Below are 26,136 nucleotides of genomic sequence, written 5' to 3'. Positions count from 1 at the left end.
TATATTCAAACAATGAAATTAAAGATGTTGACTGTGTCAAATTTTTAGTGCTACAAATTGACCACAACCTAAATTGGGAAAATCACACTCTAGACTTAATGAAAGGCCTTAGTTCAGCTACATTTGCAGTTCGCATGATATCAGAAATAGGTGATTTAAAAATGAAGAAGTTAGCTTATTTGGCCTACTTCCATTCACTAATGAGTTGTGGAATCATGTTTTGGGGAAAACTCCTCTCACAAAGAGAACATTTTCAAAATTCAGAAATGAGTCATTAGAATTATATCTGGTATCAGTCCTAGATCATAATGCAGAGATCTTTTTAAGAAACTTGGTATTCTAACTACTTCTCAGTACATATAAACATTGATGTCCTTTGTCATTTCCAGTATATCTCTTTTTAAGCAAAATAGTGCAAAACGTGATTCTAATACCAGAACCAAAAACCATCTGTATAAGGACTATAAAAGCTTAAAATTAGTACAAAAAGGAGTCAAATACATAGGTACTCATATATTCAGTAACTTACCAGAGCATATCAGAGGTCTTGTAAGTGATAAAGATCGGTTTCAGAGTGAATTAAAGAATTCCATGTTGGCCAACTCCTACTCCATCGATGAATATCTTCACAAGGACTATAGCTCATAACTGTTTCTGCATTAGAATTGTACAATATCCATGTAACTGAAAGAAAAAACTTTGACTCTTTTCACATCCCAGAGGCTCCAAGGGATCCATGGAAAATGATAAATGTAATGTAATAGTGATTGCTGGGTCAAAATGATGTCTCTTCTTTGGCATGTGTCCGAAAGAACAAATACCTTTTTTATACTGTTCCTCTGTGTTTCAACTTTTTCCTTCTCCCTCCTCTCAGCTCCCTTTCTTTTTATTCTTCCCCTTCTTACCTCATTCCTTGCTACTTCAATTTCTTTCGCAAATCCTCCTCATAGCCTGGAGAATTGCGAAAAGCTATTTCCTTCTTCCTAGCCTGGAGTGCTTCTTGTCTCTTAAAGGACTTTACACTGTGTGCTTATATCTTACCTACTCCAACTGGTACAATTTTCAATACCTCATTCATAATAGCCTCCTGAGGTTTCGAAAACGGTTGAGCCTCTAATAATTACATAACTTTCAACAAGCAAAAATAGAAGAAAATAAAATGACATTATGGGCACCTAAATATACTGCTAGCAAAATAATGACTACAATATAACTTTCGTCTGAATCTCTGCTCATGTCTCCCACTACCCCACATTTAAATACTATGAGCCATACCGTTTGTTCAAACGAAAATGAGTAGTCCATTCCAAAATGCCACAAAATAACATGCATAATCCCAGAACATCATTTGTGTTCACTCCCTTCGTGCAATACATGCAGTTATAATTACAGTTAAACACCTGCAATAAGACACATTGCAACCGTCTGTAGTAGTCGAACCACCTTTTTCAGAGCTGGTGGTAGTCGATGTCCCTGCTAATACTTCTGATATCAGATATAATGACCAGGTTAGTGGGACATTATGTTGCATGGCAATTAAGGGCAGGTCGAGGTCAAGATGCTGTGGGCCACATCTGCAGAATGTGAGCGAATGGTGGCTTGTTGAGTGGATGCTTGGATGATCCCACAGACAATGGCGTCAGCTGCAGTGATGTCAGGGGGCCATCAGGCTCACAAAGCCAAGATGTGGCTTTCAGCTTCAGAGTTGGGTGACCAGAGCATGCATGATCACACTGTAGAATGCACACGCTGAAGGAAGCCACTGCAGAGTCTCTAAGAAGCAGGAGATGGGTAGCTGAGACTACATGTCCCCACAATGATGGAAGAGCAGAGGGTGGAAGGTGGCAGCAGTTGTAATAGGGCCTTCAAGTGGACCACAGATTGAAGGCTCCTAAATTCTTCTCATTGGGCTCAGCATGGATGACAGTGCTGTGGCTAACAGTTTCAAAGTTCCCAGCGTGGCACTTCCTGTTCCATAGCTCATAGACAGCTAGATGAACAGATAACAGACCGACATAGGTTTCTCCTTCAGGCCAGTCGGCTGTAGACTAAAATACTTCCACTGGAAATGACCAATATCTATACTGGACTGACATGCATTCGTTATGCTACTGTGAGGCAGCAATGACATCACCTCACCTGTATTTCCTGTCTGATCAGCTTTCCTGAAAACCCCATGAGGTCCTAAGTTTACACTGCAGGTACTCTGGCCGGCCGCGGTGGTCTAGCGGTTCTGGCGCTGCAGTCCGGAACCGCGGGACTGCTACGGTCACAGATTCGAATCCTGCCTCGGTCATGGGTGTGTGTGATGTCCTTAGGTTAGTTAGGTTTAAGTAGTTCTAAGTTCTAGGGGACTTATGACCTAAGATGTTGAGTCCCATAGTGCTCAGAGCCATTTGAACCATTTTTTTTGCAGGTGCTCTGGCTGGTGTATTTTGCAGCATCAGAGAACTAACTTAATCATGCATGGTCTCCATAATGATGGTACCTCTCATCCTGTGATACTGTTTTGCTGCATTCGCAGCTCTGGCTACTCAGCTCATGCAGTGTGTAGCAGTTGGCTTAAAAGTGTGGCCATAATATCTACAGTATCAATTGTCTCCCCATCTTGAAACTCTGTTTGGCTCTTATGGCTTGACCTGTCTCCCTTTTGCTCTTGCTTTTTCAGGGACGGTGTCTGCATTTTTGCTTGGCAGCACCAATATATTATTTCGTGGCACAACACATGTAAACATTGTTAACGGTGCCTCTTAAAATTCGTGCCATCACACTGATGTGAAATCATGTGAACAATGGTAAAGGCCATAACATTTTTTACTTGCTCAAATAATTATCGACAGTTAGCATATTAGCAAAAACTTTTGTAGCTCACTTGCATTCAGGATCTTCACCCGAGCCATAGGTACCGACATCATCCTCGGATTTGTACAAATAATTCCTGAAATGCATCTTCCCAGTACAAAAAGTAACTTAACTACTACTGGCAGCCATGTTTTTGGCACTCACTGTGGTTAATGTGCACACATCCAAAGTTGCCATTAGTGGTAGGCCCTGATCTGGGGTGGGAGGGGGGGGGGATCGGGCGAGGGTGGCAAACGGGGTTATCTGCCCTGGGTGACAATTTCAGTAGGGCGATAAATTCATATCCTCGAATAAAAAAAACCTTGTTTCACAAAGTGCCTAGTATCCAGCGCACATTGGTCTATCGATTACACAGGCCAAGGAAAAAAAAAATTTTTAACTTTTTTTACTTTGATGGCTGATCTTTATAGATTTTTGTGAGCTGAATCCAAATCTAGCCTTAGTTTTTCTGTATCACCCGTAGTTTTCCAGCAATATGCTTTTTATTATATAGTATAAAAATCCAATGCTATACCGTAAACTGGGAAATTAATTAAATGCTTTGTTACAATGTAAGCATGGTTTGTATTTACAGTAAGCTACTTGAAACAATGATACGTGTTAATAGAGGATTCACTTGACAGCTGGAATTGGTTTGTATTTTATTTCTCTTTTTCCTTTGAAACTTCTTGTGTGGCTTTTCCTAAGATGAGTCACTTGCTGAACTTCTGAGAGAAGTGACCAACAGTAGTCCCCCATCATGTTGGTGTTCCAGCTGTTTTCCATCACTTTAATGTCCTGGTGAAAACGCTTTCCTTGCCCCTCATTAAAACTTCCCATATAGTCTGGGGAGTAATCAAGGTGACTGTTCAAAAAGTGAAGTTTCAGGCTCATTAAACCTCCTAATGTTTTAACATTGTATAACATTGTAGCTATAATAGAAATATATTCTGGGTCTTTTTCATGTCCTAAGAGCTTTGTAATGACTTGCTTGAATGATACCCATGTTTCTTTCTCATTAAAGGTCATAGTGGATTCAAAGTTAACATCAATTTTCTAACGTCAGGTCCGACAAAGACACCTTTTAGTTTAGCTTCTGAAAGGTGTGGAAACTTTTGGCAGAGATACTTAAAACATGGTCCATCTTTAGGCAAAACCTTTACAAACTGTTTCATTAGACTTAACTTTCTATGCAGAGATGGTAGGAGTACGTTTTTTGGATCTAGAGGATTTTTATGTAGAACGCTCTTCTCAACAGGTTTTAAAGGCTCCCTTACAGACCAGTTATGAGTTATTCCTGCACCAGCGTTGATCGCTAGCCCTACTGTCCCATTCACACAAGAAGCATGGAAATTTTTAAAGCCACCTTACTGACCAAGTACCATGCATGTTACTTTTAGATCGCCACATATCATCCAACCTTGAGCAGAATAGCCTATTTTATTTAGCACTATTTCTAGGTTTTCTTATCTTTCTTTCGTATGTACAGTTTGTCCAAGAGGAATAGATGCATACATGTTACCATGGTGTAATAAAACAGCCTTTAAACTAGTTTTGGATTAATAATAAACGACCTCCAGTCTTCCTTTTTGTATTATATACCAAACTCATTCATCAGATTGGGAATGTCTGAGCAGTACAGTAAATCACTTTCCTGTTGAAAAAACTTGGAAAACTGCTGCTCTCTCTTTCTATTCATATATATGCTGGTTCCAACTGCCAATAAGTTCTTTTCTTTTAATCTAGAGCCAAGCAATTCAGCTTTTTCTTTTGTTAATCCCAGATCCCTAACCAAATCGTAAAGCTCGGTCTGAGTAAACAATTTGGGCTCTAGACTCTCTGTATCACAATGGAATTCATCGTCATCTGGTTCTTGTAAATCAGATTCTACATCAGAAAATACTTCTGTTAGTATAGAATTTAAATCGTCTGGTGGTTCAGGAACCAGCAAATCTACACCATGCACTACTGGTTGGATGATGGACGGAATGTTAGGGTAGCTTATTACCTTCTTGTTTTTCGGATTATGACCAGTAATATCAACACTGCAAAAGTAGCAATCATTGGAATGATTTCTTGGCTCCCTCCATGTTATAGGGACAGCAAATCTAAAGACTTTTTTTCTCCTTTTTGGATCATTTTCTCAGATCTTCAACACACACATAACGTACATTATGCGGCGCCCAAGAATTATCTTGATAACCAAGTTTAGATCCAAAGTATGATAGGTAAACCTTTTTAACGAAGTTTGTAATGTTTGTTTGATGTTTTTTAATCACAAATTCACCACAAATATAGCAAAAACTGTCAGAGTTTTTACAACCACGATTAGACATTGTGCTGAGCACATGTACAGCAAATGGGAAAGTGAGGTTAGGTTGACAGTAAACAAAACACCGTCTGTAACACAAAAATAGAATCGTCCTTTTTTTGCCAGCAAATGTTTTTCAGCAGTGCTACCAACGTCATCAACATTCATTACACCTCCTTTTTAAAATCATTTTAACCATATAAAAGCTGTTCAATTCTATAAAAAACCACTTAATTTAATAAATTTAACTGTAAAATATGAAGAAATGGTGGGTGATACAGTTTTTTAAGTATCATGTTTGGATTTCCCACTTTAAGAAACATAAGAAAGGTATTTTCAGCAAAAAATGTTTTTCCATTGTTTGCCTATGTTATTCATACGATAGCAAAACGTATCGCCAATGGTTTTGAACACATTCTAAGTTTATTTCTGAACGAATCGTAAGTTGATTTTTGAATGCATAAAGTACATGATATCTATGCCAGGGGAGGCATCTAGAAATAAAAAACTTTCCTGCAGACAAAAGGGGACTGGGCTATACGAGCTGAGCTGAATAAACCCGGATGGTAGAATGCTAATTGCTGTTTGTTTATGTGGTTGACTGGGTGTGCGAATGATTGGCTCTGAGCGCTGTGGGACTTAACTTCTGAGGTCATCAGTCCCCTAGAACATAGAACTACTTAAACCTAACTAACCTAAGACCATCACACACATCCATGCCCGAGGCAGGATTCGAACCTGCGACCGTAGCGGTCGCGTGGTTCCGGACTGTAGCGCCTAGAACCGTTCGGCCACACCGGCCGGCTGTGCGAATGATAAGCATTGTTATAATTTTTTGCGAAATCCATAAATTCGGTCTACCAGAGTGGAAATAAACGGCTAACAGGAATAACAGGTAAGGAAGATTACGTATTATCTTCTTGGTGTACCCAAGAAATGGAATTTTGACCAGATTGCTGCACTACTGAGGGCAAGCTGTACAGTCCCTGGTTTGCAGCGGCTTAAGTTCAGGTCTAGGAACAGCGCGGAAAACGCGTTGTACGAACGTGGGATAATTAAACCGGTGACAGAATTAGTGATGACAAGATTGTTTGTTAGAATGAGGAAGGAGAAGAAATGGGGACAGCACACAAATATGAAGACTGCAAATTTATATAAAATTTTCGTACTTCTGCTTTTCGATCTCATGCATGAGAAACTGGAGCGTATGAATGAAATGTGAAGCACTTTTCTAACATAAAACTTTTTGCTTGTAGTAGGCTTCATAGGCATTTGATATTTGTACTTTGTGAATTATATACTGTCATGTTATTTATATAAATCAGGTGCATTAAAATGGCCATTTTTTGCCGAAACAGTCTCGTTTATTTGGCGTGTGTTACATTGCTGCAATATTAGAAATGCCTATTTCATTTTATCCAACAGACAGTGACAAAGATTCAGAAGGATGTAGGTTGCAGTAGGTACTGGGAGATGAAAAAGCTTGCACAGGATAGAGTAGCATGGAGAGCTGCATCAAACCAGTCTCAGGACTGAAGACCACAACAACAACAACAGTGACAAAATAGATGTAATGAAATCGAGAAACCACAGAAGTCTTGTGTACTATTCGTATTAGACAACGACGTCTTGATTTTTTTATGTAGCAAAACGTTTGACTAGCTTTGATGAGGTAATAGGTTCTTTCATGAGAAAATAAAGCACAACATGTAAAGCTGTAGTAAGATTAGAGAGAGAAAAATGTTGGGATCTAAGGATTGAAAAAATGTGTACTGTCTTGCTTGTCTCTTGCCTTTCTGGTTTTATGTTTCCTATATTTAATTTTATGTCACACAGAAGAGAAAGTTATTAGGTAATAGGCAACAAAGAGTGCAAATTTCCTGAAAAGTTCTTATTCTCCCGGTTACAAATAATCCCATTGGGAATTAATTGTGTTTAAAGGGGGGTAGAATGTCAAACCGACCGACTGGGAGAACGAGGGGCATTACAGGGCATTTTACTTGCCATTGTCCTGAATATGGGTTTGATGGCTTCCATTATGCGTTTGAATTCCACAGAGCAGGACATGCACTTTGGCACACTTAAGACCAAATAACATGTCTTACATTTTCTTGAACATATATATTTTATATATCAAATTCTTTAAAAAGATGGCGCTGCAAAACGAACATATTTTTGAAAAATTGATTTTTTAATATTTTTGACTGCATCTCAAACACTCGAGGAAGGAGGGGTCACCACTATAATGTTTTTGCCCCAGTTTGGAAATATCGTAGATCTGAGGCTAGTAAGTGGAAATCTGGAAACAGAATTGTGATTTCTCGGTTTATCAAGGCACTATCAAGTAATTTGAAGAAAGCACATCAACTAAGAACCATAGTATAACATAATAACTCTGCTCCTTGTTGATCATGCCTTACTACTGTTTACAGCCGAGGTCTTCAGACTAAAGGTACAGCTTCCGCTTCTCACTTTGTTGTGTAGCTATCAATTAATTTGAACAAAACACGTGAGATAAAGTGCTGTACAATATTTACATGCAATAACTCTGTTCCTCGTTGACTGCCACTTGCGAGTGATTACAGCTGAGGTCTTCGTATAGTATCCAAATGGTCTAAATTTCATTCGGGTATCCATAAATAGTAGAGAAATTCTCCTTTTACAAATTGAGAAAAATGTTACTTTGTCTGTAGAAATCCGCTGATCTCTCGGCAAGATGAGTCAGTACCATACTGGTATCAGTTTCTTGTTTCATTGTTGATGTAAATGGATGCTAGAAATTAAAACAGGATCTGAATTACGAGAGACTGGAAAAAATGTGTATTGTGTGCATTTTGGTAGTATGGTTGAAAAGTAATGAAATTAAGAGTAACATCTACAGTATATAGTTTTTTTATTAAATTAAGAAATACAGCACAGAAAGTACATTAAACACTAGGTTTGACATCAGATTTTTCAGTTGTACTGATAGCAAATAGCATCAAAAGGTTACAAAACATCACGTAAAACATAGATGAAGCACATATAAAACGGCATGTTGTTTTCTTTTTTCTTAATACTACATAGTACACTGAGTGAAATAGTTAACATAAAAATTGATAATAGCACGAGGTAGATACGAATCCATAGTAGCTGCTGAGTTATGAGAAAAATTTTTGTTTGTTTTGTTCTGTTGCTCTATATGCAGAATTAAATACTATTGTCCATTAAGTTTAAAGGCAGTACAGTGAGTCATTCAGGTATTAAACTGCTACAGAAAAGTTAATGGTGGTAATGAAAGATATTTCGTAAATGATTCTGCGAGAAATGAAAAAATACTCAACATTTTGATTAAATGACTGGATGCTCATATGGGTATGAGTACCAAGTGATGATACTTTTACTGTGTTAAGATCGTCTCTTATATTGTTCTAGGATCTGAACATCAGAAAGATATCGCAGTATTTCAACTTCGTAAACTGTGTAAGATGATGTAAAACAAAAAGTGTTAGCAGTAATGTACTCAATGTTTCCCATTGTTTGCTCTTTATTCCTGGAAGACGCTTGAGCTTTACATAATGGGAAGTCCCATGAAGAAGATAAGATAGCTGTTCATATTATGCTCTGGAAAGTCTTATTTCATTTATGTTCGTATAGGAGGGCTCAATGTTTGACACTAGGATAGAGTTACTCTTCTGGCACTTAATCGTAGCTTATCATGACCACCTGCTTTTAATTTGGATACAAGGAAGCACTTTGATAAGCCAGTGACATTAGCCTGCAAATGTATGCACCGTTCCCTTACTTCACCTTCTCTCAAAGGGTGTACAGAATACTTCCAAATGTTCCCACCAGTTACTGAATTCTCCTGTAAGTTTCACATGGACTGTACCCTGACAGTAAATTTGGGTATTAGGTCTCTATTTAAGTCTGAAAAGGAACAGCTAAATTATTTACAAACGTGTGTTTGGAATCTACACGATGCTTTACCTCCAATGGTGGACTGATGGAGATGTCACTACCATCCCAGATACTTTCACTGAAAAAGCTATCTAAACATAGTTGTACCAAATTTAAGACTTGGTTTTCTGTTTTATTTCTAAGAGATGCAGCAATATAAGCTGATGAAGCTATTTGGATGTCTGCATAGTATCGACATTTTTGTAACACATTTATCAGCGATGAGAGAGGATTGAGATGCTGCTGTTGAATGATCCAGGTGATGCTGCCGGTGGGAGCGATGTTCGTCAACCGTTAGGAAATAGGCAGAACTGGCAAGGGCCTGGGACCCCGTTTAGGCTTCGTAGTCATTGACCGGAGGCCGCTGTGGTACATAGTCGGGTACCCTGTGCCCCGTATTACAGACCTCTGGATCTACTGGGATCCCCCAGCGGGTGTGATTCAGACCAGCCTCCCTCATCCGCCTGTGCACCTGCAACAAGTTATCAAATATTTATATCGTCTTGTCCAGATCTGGAAGCTCTTGTTCCAAGTTTTGTACTTACAAAAAAGATCTCACAGTATACCATTTTTACAAACCTATATTGCAAAACAATGTGTTATAATAATGGCAGCGATAATGATAGTAACATGCCTCTTTCTTATTTGAAACTCAGAAATAAGAACTTTATTGTAATTTTTGTTGACTTACAGATGACCTACGACTCGACTGATCGAGATATTCTTTGTCCACATTATGAAGGAACCAAGTTTCTCCAATAAGACCAAAGGAGTCACTCAACAGATACAGTTGAACATAGATTCCAAAGCGCAGCTGGAAGACAACTTCTAGACAGATTTGATATTAGTGTTAGGGTGAGGGAAGAAAAATGATTTTTACCTCTGCTCTTTAACTATGCTCTGGAGAAAAGTTATCTGCAAATGGCGTGAAGAATTAACTAGGCAGTGTGTGTGCAGAAATGAGTCACACAAGGCAAAATCGGAACGAAACTGACATGTTTAGCTTCGTAGATGATCGTGCAACTTTTTCAAATTACTAGCATCTTCGGATGAAATTAGCAAAGGACGGACTGCGGATCTCATTCCACAACGAACATCGACTGGTAAATAATGAGAAAAAGACAAAACTAGAAGTTGAAGTATCTGAGAGGCAATTAAATCAAAGCCATCAAAATAGAAATGCCATACCAACAGTTGTTGTTGTTGTGGTCTTCAGTCCAGAGACTGGTTTGTTGCAGCTCTCCATGCTACTCTATCCTGTGCATGCTTCTTCATCTCCCAGTACCTACTGCAACCTACATCCTTCTGAATCTGCTTAGTGTATTCATCTCTTGGTCTCTCTCTACGATTTTTACCCTCCATGCTGCTCTCCAATGCTACATTGTTGATCCCTTGATCTCTCAGTACATGTCCTACCAACCGATCCCTTCGTCTAGTCAAGTTGTGCCACAAACTTCTCTTCTCCCCAATCCTATTCAATACCTCCTCATTAGTTATGGGATCTACCCATCTAATCTTCAGCATTCTTCTGTAGCACCACATTTCGAAAACTTCTATTCTCTTCTTGTCCAAACTATTTATTGTCCATGTTTCACTTCCATACATGGCTACACTCCATACAAATACTTTCAGAAACGACTTCCTGACACTTAAATCTATACTCGATGTTCTCTTCTTCAGAAACGCTTTCCTTGCCATTGCCAGTCTACATTTTATATCCTCTCTACTTCGACCATCATCAGTTACTTTGCTCCCCAAATAGCAAAACTCCTTTACTACTTTAAGTATCTCATTTCCTAGTCTAATTCCCTCAGCATCACCCGACTTAATTCAACTACATTCCATTATCCTCGTTTTGCTTTTGTTGATGTTCATCTTATATCCTCCTTCCAAGACATTATCCATTCCGTTCAACTGCTCTTCCAAGTCCTGTATTGTCTCTGACAGAATTACAATGTCGTCAGCAAACCTCAAAGTTTTTATTTGTTCTCCATGGATTTTAATACCTACATCGAATTTTTCTTTTGTTTCCTTCACTGCTTGCTCAATACACAGATCGAATAACATCGGGGAAAGGCTACAACCCCGTCTAACTCCCTTCCCAACCACTGTTTCCCTTTCATGTCCCTCGACTCTTATAACTGCCATCTGGTTTCTGTACAAATTGTAAATAGCCTTTCGCTCCCTGTATTTTACCCCTGCCACCTTCAGAATTTGAAAGACAGTATTCCAGTCAACATTGTCAAAAGCTTTCTCTACGTCTACAAATGCTGGAAACGTAGGATTGCCTTTCCTTAATCTAGCTTCTAAGATAAGTCGTATGGTCAGTATTGCCTCACGTGTTCCAATATTTCTACGGAATCCAAACTGATCTTCCCCGAGATCGGCTTCTATCAGTTTTTCCATTCGTCTGTAAAGATTTCGCATTAATATTTTGCAGCAGTGACTTATTAAACTCATATTCGATGATTTTCACATCTGTCAACGCCTGCTTTCTTTGGGATTGGAATTATTATATTCTTCTTGAAGTCTGAGGGTATTTCGCGTGTCTCATACATCTTGCTCACCAGATGGTAGAGTTTTGTCAGGACTGGCTCTCCCAAGGCTGTCAGTTGTTCTAATGGAATGTTGTCTGTCAAACTCTTCACGCAGTATCATATCTCCCATTTCATCTTCATCTACATCCTCTTCCATTTCCATAATATTGTCCTCAAGTACATCGCCCTTGTGTAGACCCTCTATGTACTCTTTCCACCTTTCTGCTTTCCCTTCTTTGCTTAGAACTGGGTTTCCATCTGAGCTCTTGATATTCATACAAGTCGTTCTGTTTTCTCCAAAGGTCTCTTTAATTTTCCTGTAGGCAGTATCTATCTTACCCCTAGTGAGATAAGCCTCTACGTCCTTACATTTGTCCTCTAGCCATCCCTGCTTAGCCATTTTGCACTTCCTGTCGATCTCATTTTTGAGACGTTTGTATTCCTTTTTGCCTGCTTCATTTACTGCATTTTTATATTTTCTCCTTTCATCAATTAAATTCAATATTTCTTCTGTTACCCAAGGATTTCTACTATCCCTCGTCTTTTTACCTACTTAGTCCTCTGCTGCCTTCACTACTTCATCCCTCAAAGCTAACCATTCTTCTTCTACTGTATTTCTTTCCCCCATTCCTGTCAATTGTTCCCTTATGCTCTTCCCGAAACTCTGTACAACCTCAGGTTCTTTCAGTTTATCCAGATCCCATCTCCTTAAATTCCCTCCTTTTTGGAGTTTCTTCAGATTTAATCTACAGTTCATAACCAATAGATTGTGGTCAGAGTCCACATCTGCCCCTGGAAAAGTCTTACAATTTAAAACCTGGTTCTTAAATCTCTGTCTTACCATTATCTAATCTATCTGAAACCTGTCAGTATCTCCAAAATTCTTCCATGTATACAGCCTTCTTTTATGATTCTTGAACCAAGTGTTAACTATGATTAAATTATACTCTGTGCAAAATTCTACCAGGCGGCTTCCTCTTTCATTCTTTAGCCCCATTCCATATTCACATACTATGTTTCCTTCTCTCCCTTTTCCTACTGACGAATTCCAGTCACCCATGACTATTAAATTTTCGTCTCCCTTCACTATCTGAATAATTTCTTTTATTTCATCATACATTTCTTCAATTTCTTCGTCATCTGCAGAGCTAGTTGGCATATAAACTTGTACTACTGTAGTAGGCGTGGGCTTCGTGTCTATTTTGGCCACAATAATGCGTTCACTATGCTGTTTGTAGTAGCTTACCCGCACTCCTATTTGTTCCCTCATTATTAAACCTATCCTGCATTACCCCTATTTGATTTTGTATTTATAACCCTCTATTCACTTGACCAGAAGTCTTGTTCCTCCTACCACCGAACTTCACTGATTTCCACTACATCTACCTTTAACCTATCCATTTCCATTTTTAAATTTTCTAACCTACCTACCCAATTAAGGGATCTGACATTCTGCGTTCTGGTCCATAGAACCCCAGTTTTCTTTCTCCTGATAACGACGTCCTCTTGAGTAGTCCCCGCCCGGAGATCCGAATGGGGGAATATTTTACCTCCGGAATATTTTACCCAAGAGGACGCCATCATCATTTAACCATACAGTTAAGCTGCATGCCCTCGGGAAAAATTACGGCTGTAGTTTTTTCAGCTGGTCGCAGTACCAGCACAGCAAGGTCGTTTTGGTTAGTGTTAAAAGGCCAGATAGTCAATCATCCAGACTGTTGCCCCTGCAACTACTGAAAAGGGTGCTGCCCCTGTTCAGGAACCACGCGTTTGTCTGGCCACTCAACAGATACCCCTCCGTTGTGGTTGCACCTACGGTACGGCTATCTGTGTCGCTGAGGCACGCAAGCCTTCCCACCAACGGCAAGGTCCATGATTCATGGGGGTGGGGCGGCATACCAACTATGAAAAGATATTTAAACAAACCCCAGTGTCTGTTAGTGTCTAAGACTAACACTAACGTACCCTGGTTCGAGCAGGAGGAATATATGCAGCAAAATTTCTTGTAATGTATTAGAAAGATCTGGCAGAACAGTTGAAGGAGACATGTGGTGATGGAGTTATGGATGTGTCGAAAGTGCGTTCGTGGGTGCGACAGTTTAATGAAGGCAGAACATCGTGTGACAACAAACCGAAACAACCTCGGGCTCACACAAGCCGGTCTGATAACATGATCGAGAAAGTGGAGAGAATTGTTTTGGGAGATCGCCGAATGACTGTTGAACAGATCGCCTCCAGAGTTGGCATTTCTGTGGGTTCTGTGCACACAATCCTGCATGACGACCTGAAAATGCGAAAAGTGTCATCCAGGTGGGTGCCACGAATGCTGACGGACGACCACATGGCTGTCCGTGTGGCATGTTGCCAAGCAATGTTGACGCGCAACGACAGCTTGAATGGGACTTTCTTTTCGTCGGTTGTGACAATGGATGAGACGTGGATGCCATTTTTCGATCCAGAAACAAAGCGCCAGTCAGCTCAATGGAAGCACACAGATTCACCGCCACCAAAAAAATTTCGGGTAACCGCCAGTGCTGAAAAAATGATGGTGTCCATGTTCTGGGACAGCGAGGGCGTAATCCTTACCCATTGCGTTCCAAAGGGCACTACGGTAACAGGTGCATCCTACTAAAATGTTTTGAAGAACAAATTCCTTCCTGCATTGCAACAAAAACGTCCGGGAAGGGCTGCGCGTGTGCTGTTTCACCAAGACAACGCACCCGCACATCGAGCTAACGTTACGCAACAGTTTCTTCGTGATAACAACTTTGAAGTGATTCCTCATGCTCTCTACTCACCTGACCTGGCTCCTAGTGACTTTTGGCCTTTTCCAACAATGAAAGACACTCTCCGTGGCCGCACATTCACCAGCCGTGCTGCTATTGCCTCAGCGATTTTCCAGTGGTCAAAACAGACTCCTAAAGAAGCCTTCGCCGCTGCCATGGAATCATGGCGTCAGCGTTGTGAAAAATGTGTACTTCTGCAGGGCGATTACGTCGAGAAGTAACGCCAGTTTCATCGATTTCAGGTGAGTAGTTAATTAGAAAAAAAATTGGAGGCCTTAGAACTTGAATGCACCTCGTACAGTGGTTGTTTAGTTTGCACAACTGAATGACGCCCAAAACAGTTTACTACTATTTCAAAGCTGCCACCTCATCATATTCTCATCTGAAGTAGTGTGATCAATACTGGTAAGCAGGCTCGCATGCCTTAACGACAAAGATAGCCGTACCGTTGCTGCAACCAGATCACAGGAGAGATCAGACAAACCTTTGGCGCCAGAAGAGCCTTTTCAGTAATTGCGGCTGTAACATTCCGGATGATTGAATGATCTGGCCTTGTACACCAGTCAACATAGCGTTCTTGTGCTTCGAACAGCTGGAAGCACCCGTCACTTTTCACGACGACATGCAGCTCTGCCGTATGGTTAAATGATGAGGTCATCCTCTTGTGTAAAATATTCTGGAAGTAAAATGTCCACCATTCAGATCTCCGGACGGGGACTACTCATTAGGATATCATCAACAGGAAAAATGAAGTTGAGGTTCTACGGCTTGGAGCGTGGAATGTTCCATTCCTTAATCAGGTAAGTAGGTTAGAAAATTTCTAAAAGGGAAATTAATAGGTTGAAGTTAGATATAGTGGGGGATTAGTGAAGTCGGTGGCAGGATGAACAGGATTTCTGGTCAGTTGAGAGCAAGGGTAACAATGTGAGGCTCATTCGGAATGTAAGAAATGTTTTTTTCTACAGAAATTATTGTACTATGTCACCAGTTTTTCTATGCCTTCTGCAACCTGAGATGATACAAAGCTCTTAACGGCTTTTTTAAGTTCATCATCACTTCTGTAGCGTTGTCCGCTCAGGAAATTTTTCAATTTGGGGAATATCACTTGGGGCTAAGTCCGGACTGTATGGCAGATGTTGAAACACTTCCCACTGAAGCAAGTCCTGTGTAACACCCTCTTCATGCGGGCATGGTTTATCGTGGAGGAGGATGGCTCCACTGGTTAGCATTCCGTGCCGTCTGTTTGTAATGGTGCTGTGAAGTCGTTAAAGCTTCCGACAGTAGGCTGATGCGGTCCGCTAATTGTGAAACGCCTATATTTTTTGATTTTTGTTTCAATTCTTGTTCGTCCGTCACCAATGAGAGACCGGCCCGGGTGATCTTCGCCATGAACATTCTTCGTCCACCATTAAACATGATACACCGCGTCCGAATTGACACTTCGTTCATCATATTACAGTATACCTCAGGAATCAGTGTATAAATTTCAATGGTTCGAACTTTTTGCGCGTTTAAAATGCAGATAACACTGCGCACCACACACTTGGTGGGATCGTCAGTTTTGTCACATACTTTAATGTCGCACAGCTGAGCATAATGAAACGTATTGGGGCGTAGCTGCCAGCAAACTGAAGCGGATCAGTGCCAATATCAGTGACCGGTCGGCGGTAGTTGTGGGGGGGGACTCCGGTCACGAATCAAATCAAAATGTTCTTTACTTTCCGAATGACTCTCTTAGAAAATCAAATAAGGGTAATGCAGGAGTAAGTCTAATAACGAATAAGAAAATAGGAATTCGTGTGAGCTGCTATGATCAACATAGTGAACGCACTAACGTAGCCAAGAGAGACACAAAGTCAACACTCATCACAGTAGTACAAATTTATATGCCAACTAGCTTTGCAGATCTTGATGAAGTTGAGCAAATGTATGAAGAAGTAAAAGAAACTATTCAGATACTTAAGAGAGAGGAAAATGTAGTTGTGACTGCTACTGGAATCCAAAAGTAGGAAAAGGAAGAGAAGGAAAAACAGTAGGTGAATACAGATTGAGGGAGGGAAAGAAATGAAAGACGAAGCCCCTTGGTATAATTCTGCACAGAGTGTAATTCAATCATGGCTCACACATGGCTTAACAATCACGAAAGGAGGTTGTATATATGGAAGAGGCCTGTATACCCTGGAAGACTTCAGATTGCTTATATAATAGTAAGACAGAGATTTCGGAATCAGATTTTAAATTGTAAGACATTTCTTGGTGCAGATGTGAACTCTGACCACAATTTATTGGTTACGAACTGTAGATTAAAACTGAAGAAATTCCAAAAGTGTAGGAAATTAAGGAGAGGGGACTTGGATAAGTCGTAAGAACGAGAGTTTGTTGACAGTTTCAAAGGGAATATTAGGCAATGATTGACTGGAGCAGGGGAAGGGAATACCGTAGAAGACGAATGAGTAGCTTTGAGAGATGAAATAGTAAAGGCAGCACAGGATCATATAGGTAAAAAGGCAAGACCTAGTAGAAATTCTTGGAGACACTGAATTAAATTGATCAAAGAGGAACATATAAAAATGCAGCAAATGGAGCTGGCGAAACGGAAAGTAGACAGAAATTGCAAAATGGTTAAGGAGTGTGTCGAAGACAGCAAGCCTATAGAAGCATGTACAACTAAAGGGAAGATAGGTACCGCCTATAGGAAAATTAAAGAGTCATTTGAAGAAACTGGAAACAGTTGTACTAATATTAAGAGCTTACATGGGAAACCAGCATTAAGTAAAAAAGGGAAAGTTGGAGGGTGAAAGGAGTACATAGTGTGTCTACGCAAAGGAGATGAACTTGAAGGCAATATTATAGAAAGGGAAGAGAAAAGAGATGAAGATGAAGTACAAATGTGATACTATTAGAAGATTTTGACAGCACTGAAAGACCTAAGTCTGAAACAAGGCTCATGGAATAGACGACATTTCCTTACAAGCACTGATATCCTTGGGAGAGCCAGTCATGACAAAACTATTCCATCTGGTGTGCAAGAAGTCTAAGACAAGGGAAATTCCCTGAGACTTCAGGAAAAATATAGGAATTGCAAGTGCCGAGGTGTATATTAATGAACTACTAGTTCAATAAGTCATGGTTTAGTAAACAAAATATTTACAGAAGAATAGAAAAACTGATAGAAGCCACGTCGGGGAAGACCAGTTTGGGTTCTAGAAAAATGTAGGAACAAGCGAGTCATGGTTTAGTAAACAAAATATTTACAGAAGAATAGAATAACTGATAGAAGCCACGTCGGGGAAGACCAGTTTGGGTTCTAGAAAAATGTAGGAACAAGCGAGCCAATATTAACCCTACGACCCCTCTTAGAATATGGGTTAAGAAAGGCAGACATAAGTATACAGCATTTGTAGACTTAGAGAAAGATTTTGACTTGAATATACTCTTTGAAATTCTGACGGTAGCAAGGCTAAAATACAGGGAGGGAAAGGTGGTTTACAACTTGTACAGAAACCAGACAGCGTTGTAAGAGACAAAGGGCATGAAAGGGAAGATTGGTTGAGAAGGTAGTGAGACGGTTGTAGTCTAAGCTCGATATTATTCAGTCTGTACATTCAGCAAGTTGTGAAGGAAACCAAGGAGAAGTTTGGAAAGGGAATTAAAGTTCAGGGAGAAGAAATAAAAACTGAGGTTTGCCCAGAATGTTGTAATTCTGTCAGAGAAGGCAAAGGATCTGGAACAGCAGTTGAACGGAATGAATAGTAAAACGTTGAATCAAAACACCTTTCAGCCGCCTTAATTTTCCAATTGTTATTTTATTCGGCGCTACATTACGCCATCTTCAGGCACTCTGACCAACCTGCAGGAAGGTTCCCACCTCTGATCCAGTCATAATGGGGGCCACCATTCAGTGAGTGGCATCCGTAGATTTTTGACACAGTGATCCCTTCTATCACCACAGTCAGCAAGTGATGATCTAAGGGATCGCTGTGTCAAAAATCTACCGATACCAGTCATTGAATGCTAGCCCCTATTTTGACTGGTGGGAATCTTCATACACATCGGTCCGGGGGGCCTGAAGATCACGTAATGTAGCGCCGAAACTGGTTGCTTAAATATAATAAGAATAGGAAATTTAGAGGGCTGAAAGGTGCTTTGATTCGACATTTTATACTGAACAGCTGAAGCCCCGCAACCATCTGTATCAGATGGACTTACGTAGAATGGATAGCGTCTTAAAATGAGGATATAAGATAAATATTAAAAAAGGCAAAACAAGGGTAATCTAATGTAGAATATTAAATCAACCAAAGCTGAGGGGATTAGATTATGAAACGAGACACTAAAAGTAATAGATGTGTTTTGCCATTCGGGCATTAGAATAACTGATGATGACAGAAGTAGAGAGCACACGAAATGTAAATTGACAATAGGAAGAAAAGCGTTTATAAAGAAGAGAAATTTGGTAATATCTGATATAAATTTAAGTGTTAGGAAGTCCTCTCTGAAGATATTTGTCTGCAGTGTAGCCTTGTGCAGAATTGAAACGTAGACGGTACACAGTTCATAGAAGAAGAGATATGGTGCTACAGGAGAATGTTGAAGGTTAGATGAATAGACTACGTAAGCAGTGAGGAAGTGCTCAACTGAATTGGGGAGGAAAGAAATTTGTGGCATAACATGTCTAAACATTCGACGTGGTGTCTGTTTGTTCTATATTGTGTCTCCCTACCACTTTCGCGCAACGACGCTCTGAGCGTGTTTTTTAGGGAATTGACTAGTTTGAACCTGGGACCTGTTGCTGGTAAGGAGACGTCAGACCACACATGACATGTAGAATTCAGCGAGACTAGCGATGATATAACCAAATACTTAATGATTTCAGCGTCAGCTCCACTGCACTCCCTGTAAAAGAATCTTAATACTAACTAAATTTAGTGGATGGGGTTCAAGGCTTTCCTATTTTTAGTTAGCTGGTAAAATAACGTCGAAAAAGCAGTTAAGTTTACCATTGGAAATTTTATTCTACTCACAAAACATTGTTTATAAATTGCACTATTGATAAAAGGAAATGTTTTAATACAGGATGGTAAAAACCAACTGCATTCAACAAAAATGTGAACGAATATTCCCTGAATGGGATGACCTATGCCATATCACATCTATAATCTAGGTTTAAATTAAGTTTCACAAGAGAGAAAACTATAAAAATGGTCTGCAGTGACCCTCAATTATCATTAATTACTTATCTAACTTGTCGTAAATTACAGTGGCTGATGTGGCTTCTCAATAACTATATAACAAAAAAATCATCGCGTTTCAGATTTTTATTTCAAGTGGCAAATGTGAACACCATGAGCTTTAGTTGACGATCGACACTAGTATTACGCAAAAAGGGGGTGTAACAGATGAGACTTCTGCAGTTCTGAGTGAGGCCTTATGCGCTCAAAATGCGGCATCGCGTGCGTTCATTACCATGTCGGTGTTCGTCAGGGGGCGGCAGGCAGCACAGCTCTGCTCACCTCACCGTCTCGGAAGCAACTCTCCTTAACTTCTCCTTACTACAATTTACCGAAGTTGGTTTAAAAAAACTATCTGGCTGTGTTTTTTCTGACCAATCAAGGTCTCAATGTTAACCTTAAGCTCTGCCTACAAAAATTCTGTCTATCCAATGAGAAACGTTAGACTTTTCGTGGTGGGGTAATGTTTTTAAAGTTTGCAACGTAACAGAGACGCGAAAAAGTCTCACGCTAAAACTTGCAGCTGGTGTGGTCCTTTTAGCGTTATCGTAAGATCTATACTGTTCTTATGGAGGGCTCTATCCTTTAACATGGGCTGGGGGGGGGGGGGGGGGCGGTCCTAACGTAACAGAGACGCGAAAAAGTCTCACACTAAAAACTTGCAGGTGGTGTAGTCGTAGCGGTTAGCTGGCGACGTGGGTGTCCGTCCCTTATCGTAGGGCCTTCTCGCTTGACACGGTTCTGCTCTCGGCTTCTCGTTTCTCCCCTCGGAACTGCGTCTGTCCCACGATGGGAAGGTATGACATGCATTTAGGCATTCTTGTGTTAGTCTGTGGTATTCCATTTGCTCACTCGTTACTCGTATTACTTTGGTTAATTTAATGTCACGATTTATTCGGAGATATGTGACATACTACTGGATTTGCTTATCATGTCAGGGTTTTCATGGAAGGTGTTGGATTTGCCTGACACCTTACACATGATTAAAAGATGGGATCGGTTGGTAGGACATCTTCTGAGGCTTCAAGGAACCATAAATTAAGTGCAGGAGGGGTGTGTACAGGGTGAAAATCATATAGAAAAACCAAGAGATGAATGTAGTAATCAGGTTCAAATGTATGTAGGTTGCAGTAGTTATTCGGAGACGAAGAGTTTTGCACAGGATAGAGTAGCTTGGAGAGATGCATCAAACCAGTCTTCGGACTAAAACCACAACAGACAATCCTGTATCAGTATTTTACTATCCGACACGATAGTGATAGGTTAAGCTTATAGTCACTGCTCAGAGCAATGGAGTTGCAAACTTCCTCATTAACCGTACAAACAGGAGACTAATCTGAACGAATTCACGTCGTGAAGAGCGAGGTAAACTAGATACAGTGGGTAAAGACAAAAGCGTTGTATACCAGAATCATTGAAATCAAAAAGCAGACAGAGTAATAAGGTCAGTAAGGAGATGATACGAAGGCGTGTAACGAATAGCTTCTTGCATTACACGATAGTGAGTCTTTCCAGTGTCACTCCCGTATTCGCATTGACGGAAGTGGGAAGTGTTACGCCAGGGAGCACCGGTCAGGTATTTATCAGACTTTGTGAAGATGTTAATCACATAACGGATATTAAAGGACTGAACTTAAATTCCATTGGGAACTGATATGCAACTTCAACATCACTGTGATGTATGAGGCCCACAGACACGAATACAGTGTTGTATTCACTGTGACATGGAAACAGACAGTATTCAAATGACATCTTGAGCAATTTCTTGCATTCTCTTAAACATATGGTGTGGCACTTCATGAAGACAGCTTGCCGGAGGTATACATTTTTTCATCCGATCCCCGACTTGCTCTGCAAGTGCAAAATCATTGGGCTGGGCACGCTGGAGAAGGATCCACACATTCCTCAAGGCATTTTTGGTATGAACTGCTCTGTGAGGTTTACCGTTATTTTGCTGTATCATGCCATTTGGTACCACGCTCATAAAGGTATGATAAAAGTACAGACGTCCGATTGGAGACACCTCCGCGTGAAGTCATGATAGCTGTTGGCAACCTGTGAAGCATCAACGAGGCTGGTAAAACATTATTATGGTTTAGTCATTTATTCACAATGTTTACTAACTGTAGATCTTTTGCGCCAGCCTCGGCCGTTGCTCATTCGGCTGTGTGTTGGATTCTAGCTTATGTCCGTAGAGTCAGTTCAGTGGTTGCGTGCCCAGGAGAAGATGTCAGCGACCCCCGTGCCACGGTGGACTGTCGGCGAGTAGGAGCAGCCATTGCCCAGTGCGAAGTGATTCTCAAACTGGCTGCTTGAGTGTACTTGGTCACACTCCAAATTTTACAGTAACTGTTGAACAATCCGCGCTGTACCTTGTGTCAGTAGTTGTGTGATCGGTTGATATCCACCTTATCCCTGATAGGTGCCAGCACATGGAGGTGCCTGATTGTTGAACATGAACGTGGATTCCAAGAACTCTTGTTGCTGGCTTCGCATTGAATTCCAGTAATGCTAGCACTCGGCGATGTGGTGTTGTCAGGAGGCAGTCAGTTCCTCCGTCCGTAGTGGTAGGCGGTGAGCAGCGTGAAGTTCAGCAGGTGAAGACCATCACCTTGATTACATCTGCGCTGGAGCGTCTAGGACATTTATTCACTACAGTATCGTAATTATGAAATCGGGTGGTATTGCTGTGAATGGCATCGATCGCGATGATCAATTCATGACGAGATCTGGAGAGCTAGCACGAGGCTACGACGCAAGGTTCGGTTCCCAATGACCGAATGTGTCCTCGTTATTCTGTTATATTCACTTAACAGGTTGTTAACTGTTGTGTCGATCCTTCACTGTGTGCCCTTATGAAAGAGATAGTCTCCCTCGCAAAATGTTTCACGAGCTAAAGAATATGCTTGTCTCACTTTTGTTTCCTGTCACAGTGTCCATTCTGCTGAATCTACATCTACATCTACATCTACATTGATACTCTGCAAGCCACCCAACGGTGTGTGGCGGAGGGCACTTTGCGTGCCACTGTCATTACCTCCCTTTCCTGTTCCAGTCGCGTATGGTTCGCGGGAAGAACGACTGTCTGAAAGCCTCTGTGCGCGCTCTAATCTCTCTAATTTTACATTCGTGATCTCCTCGGGAGGTATAAGTAGGGGGAAGCAATATATTCGATACCTCATCCAGAAACGCACCCTCTCGAAACCTGGCGAGCAAGCTACACCGCGATGCAGAGCGCCTCTCTTGCAGAGTCTGCCACTTGAGTTTATTAAACATCTCCGTAACGCTATCACGGTTACCAACTAACCCTGTGACGAAACGCACCGCTCTTCTTTGGATCTTCTCTATCTCCTCCGTCAACCCGACCTGGTACGGATCCCACACTGATGAGCAATACTCAAGTATAGGTCGAACGAGTGTTTTGTAAGCCACCTCCTTTGTTGATGGACTACATTTCCTAAGCACTCTCCCAATGAATCTCAACCTGGTACCCGCCTTACCAACAATTAATTTTATATGATCATTCCACTTCAAATCGTTCCGTACGCATACTCCCAGATATTTTACAGAAGTAACTGCTAGCAGTGTTTGTTCCGCTATCATATAATCATACAATCAAGGATCCTTCTTTCTATGTATTCGCAATACATTACATTTGTCTATGTTAAGGGTCAGTTGCCACTCCCTGCACCAAGTGCCTATCCGCTGCAGATCTTCCTGTATTTCGCTACAATTTTCTAATGCAGCAACTTCTCTGTATACTACAGCATCATCCGCGAAAAGCCGCATGGAACTTCCGACACTATCTACTAGGTCATTTATATATATTGTGAAAAGCAATGGTCCCATAACACTCCCCTGTGGCACGCCAGAGGTTACTTTAACGTCTGTAGACGTCTCTCCATTGATAACAACATGCTGTGTTCTGTTTGCTAAAAACTCTTCAATCCAGCCACACAGCTGGTCTGATATTCCGTAGGCTCTTACTTTGTTTATCAGGCGACAGTGCGGAACTGTATCGAACGCCTTCCGGAAGTCAAGAACAATAGCATCTACCTGGGAGCCTGTATCTAATATTTTCTGGGTCTCATGAACAAATAAGGCGAGTTGGGTCTCGCACGATCGCTGTTTCCGGAATCCATGTTGATTCCTACATAGTAGATTCTGGGTTTCCAGAAATGACATGATACGCGAGCAAAAAACATGTTCTAAAATTCTACAAGAGATCGACGTAAGAGATATAGATCTATAGTTTTGCGCATCTGCTCGACGACCCTTCTTGAAGACTGGGACTATCTGTGTATCCTCACTCAGCAGACAGTGTCATAACGTGTTGTCGACCTGACCCATTTGCGACATAGTGACTCGCCTCCTGCTTGAGTTTGCCTGTGGCAATGTCAGTGAGATTTAATAATTTTTTTCTAATTTCTACCCCTTACTATTCTGTGCTGTAACGAAAGGGCTTAACACTCTTGCTGCATACTTGTCAATTATTCAGCCTCCCTTCAAGAATTACCAAATCAGTCATGCTGGCATCTACATCTACATCATACTCCGCAAGCCACATCATGGTGTGTGGCCGAGGGTACTTTCGGTTCCACTATCTGGTCCGTCCACCCCTGTTCCACTCGCGAATAGTGCTTGGGAAGAATGGTTGTCGGTAGTCTCTGTATAGGCTCTTATTTCTCGAATTTTCTCCCCGTGGTCACTACGCGAAATGTATGTGGGGGGAAGTAATATGTTGTCCGACTCCTCCTGAAAAGTGCTGTCCCAAAATTTCAGTAGTAAATCTGTCCATGATGCACAACGTCTCTCTTGTTACCTCTGCCAGTGGAGTTTGTTTAGCATCTCCTTAACGCTCTCTCGCCAGCTAAAAGAACCCGTGGCGAAACGCGCTGCTCTTCGTTGGATCTTCACTATGTCCACTATCAGTCCTACCTGATAGTGATCCCAGACAGATCAACAATACTCAAGAATCGGGCGAACATGTGCTTTATAAGCCACTTCTTTCGTGGATGAGTTACATTTCCTTAAGATTCTTGCGATGAATCTGAGTCTGGTATGTGCTTTTCCCACTATCTGTTTTATATGGGCATACCACTTAAGGTCGCTCTGGGTAGTTATGCCTAGATATTCTACGGCAGACACTGTCTCCAGATGTATGTCATCAATAGTGTAGCTGTACAGTAGCGGATTTCTTTTCCTATGTATGCGCGTATCCAACAGTTTCTCACGCCAGCTGACCGCGAACACCAGAAGGCCCTGAAGAGAAACCCGGCAGAGGAGTCGAAACGTCGATCATGTAGAAGACATAACTGAATTGTAACATGACGCGGGCTAATATGCTAGAAGATTTTACCTTCAATGACAACGGCAATGAAAGCCTGCAGATTTACGTAATCCTATGATCTTCTCATGGTATAGACATTCTGGATGGACCAGTCCTTATTCTCCTTTCCTCTCTAATGTCCATCTGAAAAGTTCCAAACCCAGTAGCCAGCACACACACAATTCTTCGTTTGTAGGGATGGTTGTTTTGTCTGTACTGAAAATAAGTTCGTATAAGGGTGAAATTTTAACACATTCCACAGGCAAGGGAATATTGGAGTATACGTTTTTCAGCATGCGGTCAAGGTGTTCATGGTCCAGTACTTTCCATTTCCGTCAATGCATTTGGCACGCTGAGCTAGTAGCCAAACCCATTCACTCGCTTAGAGCGCTTCAAGAAAGTCAGCTTGGAAGTAACTTCACAGGACAATAGTAAAGCCTCTGACACGCTGCCTGAGCTTAGATGTACGCAACGCGTAGGTACTAAAGATTCCCATTACTCTTGGCCACGGCATGTGAAGTATATTGTGAAGTGTTTTATTTACCCTTGATACTGTCAATTTCACAGTACATTTCTATCATCAGAGACATAGAAGCGTTCGTACTATCCGCTGCTAGTATCGAGGAAATGAACACACTGAGCACCAAAGTAGCAACAAAGGAATCGATGGCACGACAAAAAAGAGAATTTTCAAAATGATCCTCCTACCAGCGATTGCATATGGTTACGAAATTTGGGCGATGGTCTCTGACACTAACACCACCAAGGTTCAGCGAATTGAAAACAGATATATGACAATCGCCATGAGTGCTATCTGGTACCATCAGAACAGAGAACTGTACACAAATACAAAGGTTGACAAAATCCCTCAAAACTTCAGGCCAAATCAAACATTTTTCAAAACATCATTATCGCCCTTCCATAACTGACGCCTTCTTTTAGCAACTATGATGTCACCGGAATCACTGTTTCTTTCATTAAGGGTTACAGGTTTCGATGCGCCCAGCAGATCATCTTCACATTGGCACCGCACCTTGCGATGCAGATCTGAACATAATCCTCTGGGCAGTCTGAAACCGGTAATGATTAACAAAAGAAATAGTGATCCAGACGGTTTATGCTCATTCATTACTCTGTAAAATACTTTTGTACATGCTTCTTT

The 26,136-nt window shown here is 41.0% G+C and overlaps 1 protein-coding gene across 1 annotated transcript in view; it reads right to left on the bottom strand.

Moving 5' to 3' along the window:
- Nucleotides 1–8,053: 8,053 nt before the first annotated feature.
- LOC124776470 overlaps nucleotides 8,054–26,136 on the bottom strand; it is a 92,962-nt gene continuing 74,879 nt past the window's right edge. The window contains exon 5 of the mRNA XM_047251482.1: nucleotides 8,054–9,563. Within this exon, the coding sequence (XP_047107438.1) occupies nucleotides 9,426–9,563 (138 nt within the window). The 3' untranslated portion in view covers nucleotides 8,054–9,425. The remainder of the gene's footprint in view (nucleotides 9,564–26,136) is intronic.

This window comes from Schistocerca piceifrons, chromosome 2, assembly GCF_021461385.2.
Source record: "Schistocerca piceifrons isolate TAMUIC-IGC-003096 chromosome 2, iqSchPice1.1, whole genome shotgun sequence".
NCBI lineage: Eukaryota > Metazoa > Arthropoda > Insecta > Orthoptera > Acrididae > Schistocerca > Schistocerca piceifrons.
Note: the sequence above shows the minus strand (reverse complement) of the source record. Positions and strands in the feature narration are given on the sequence as shown.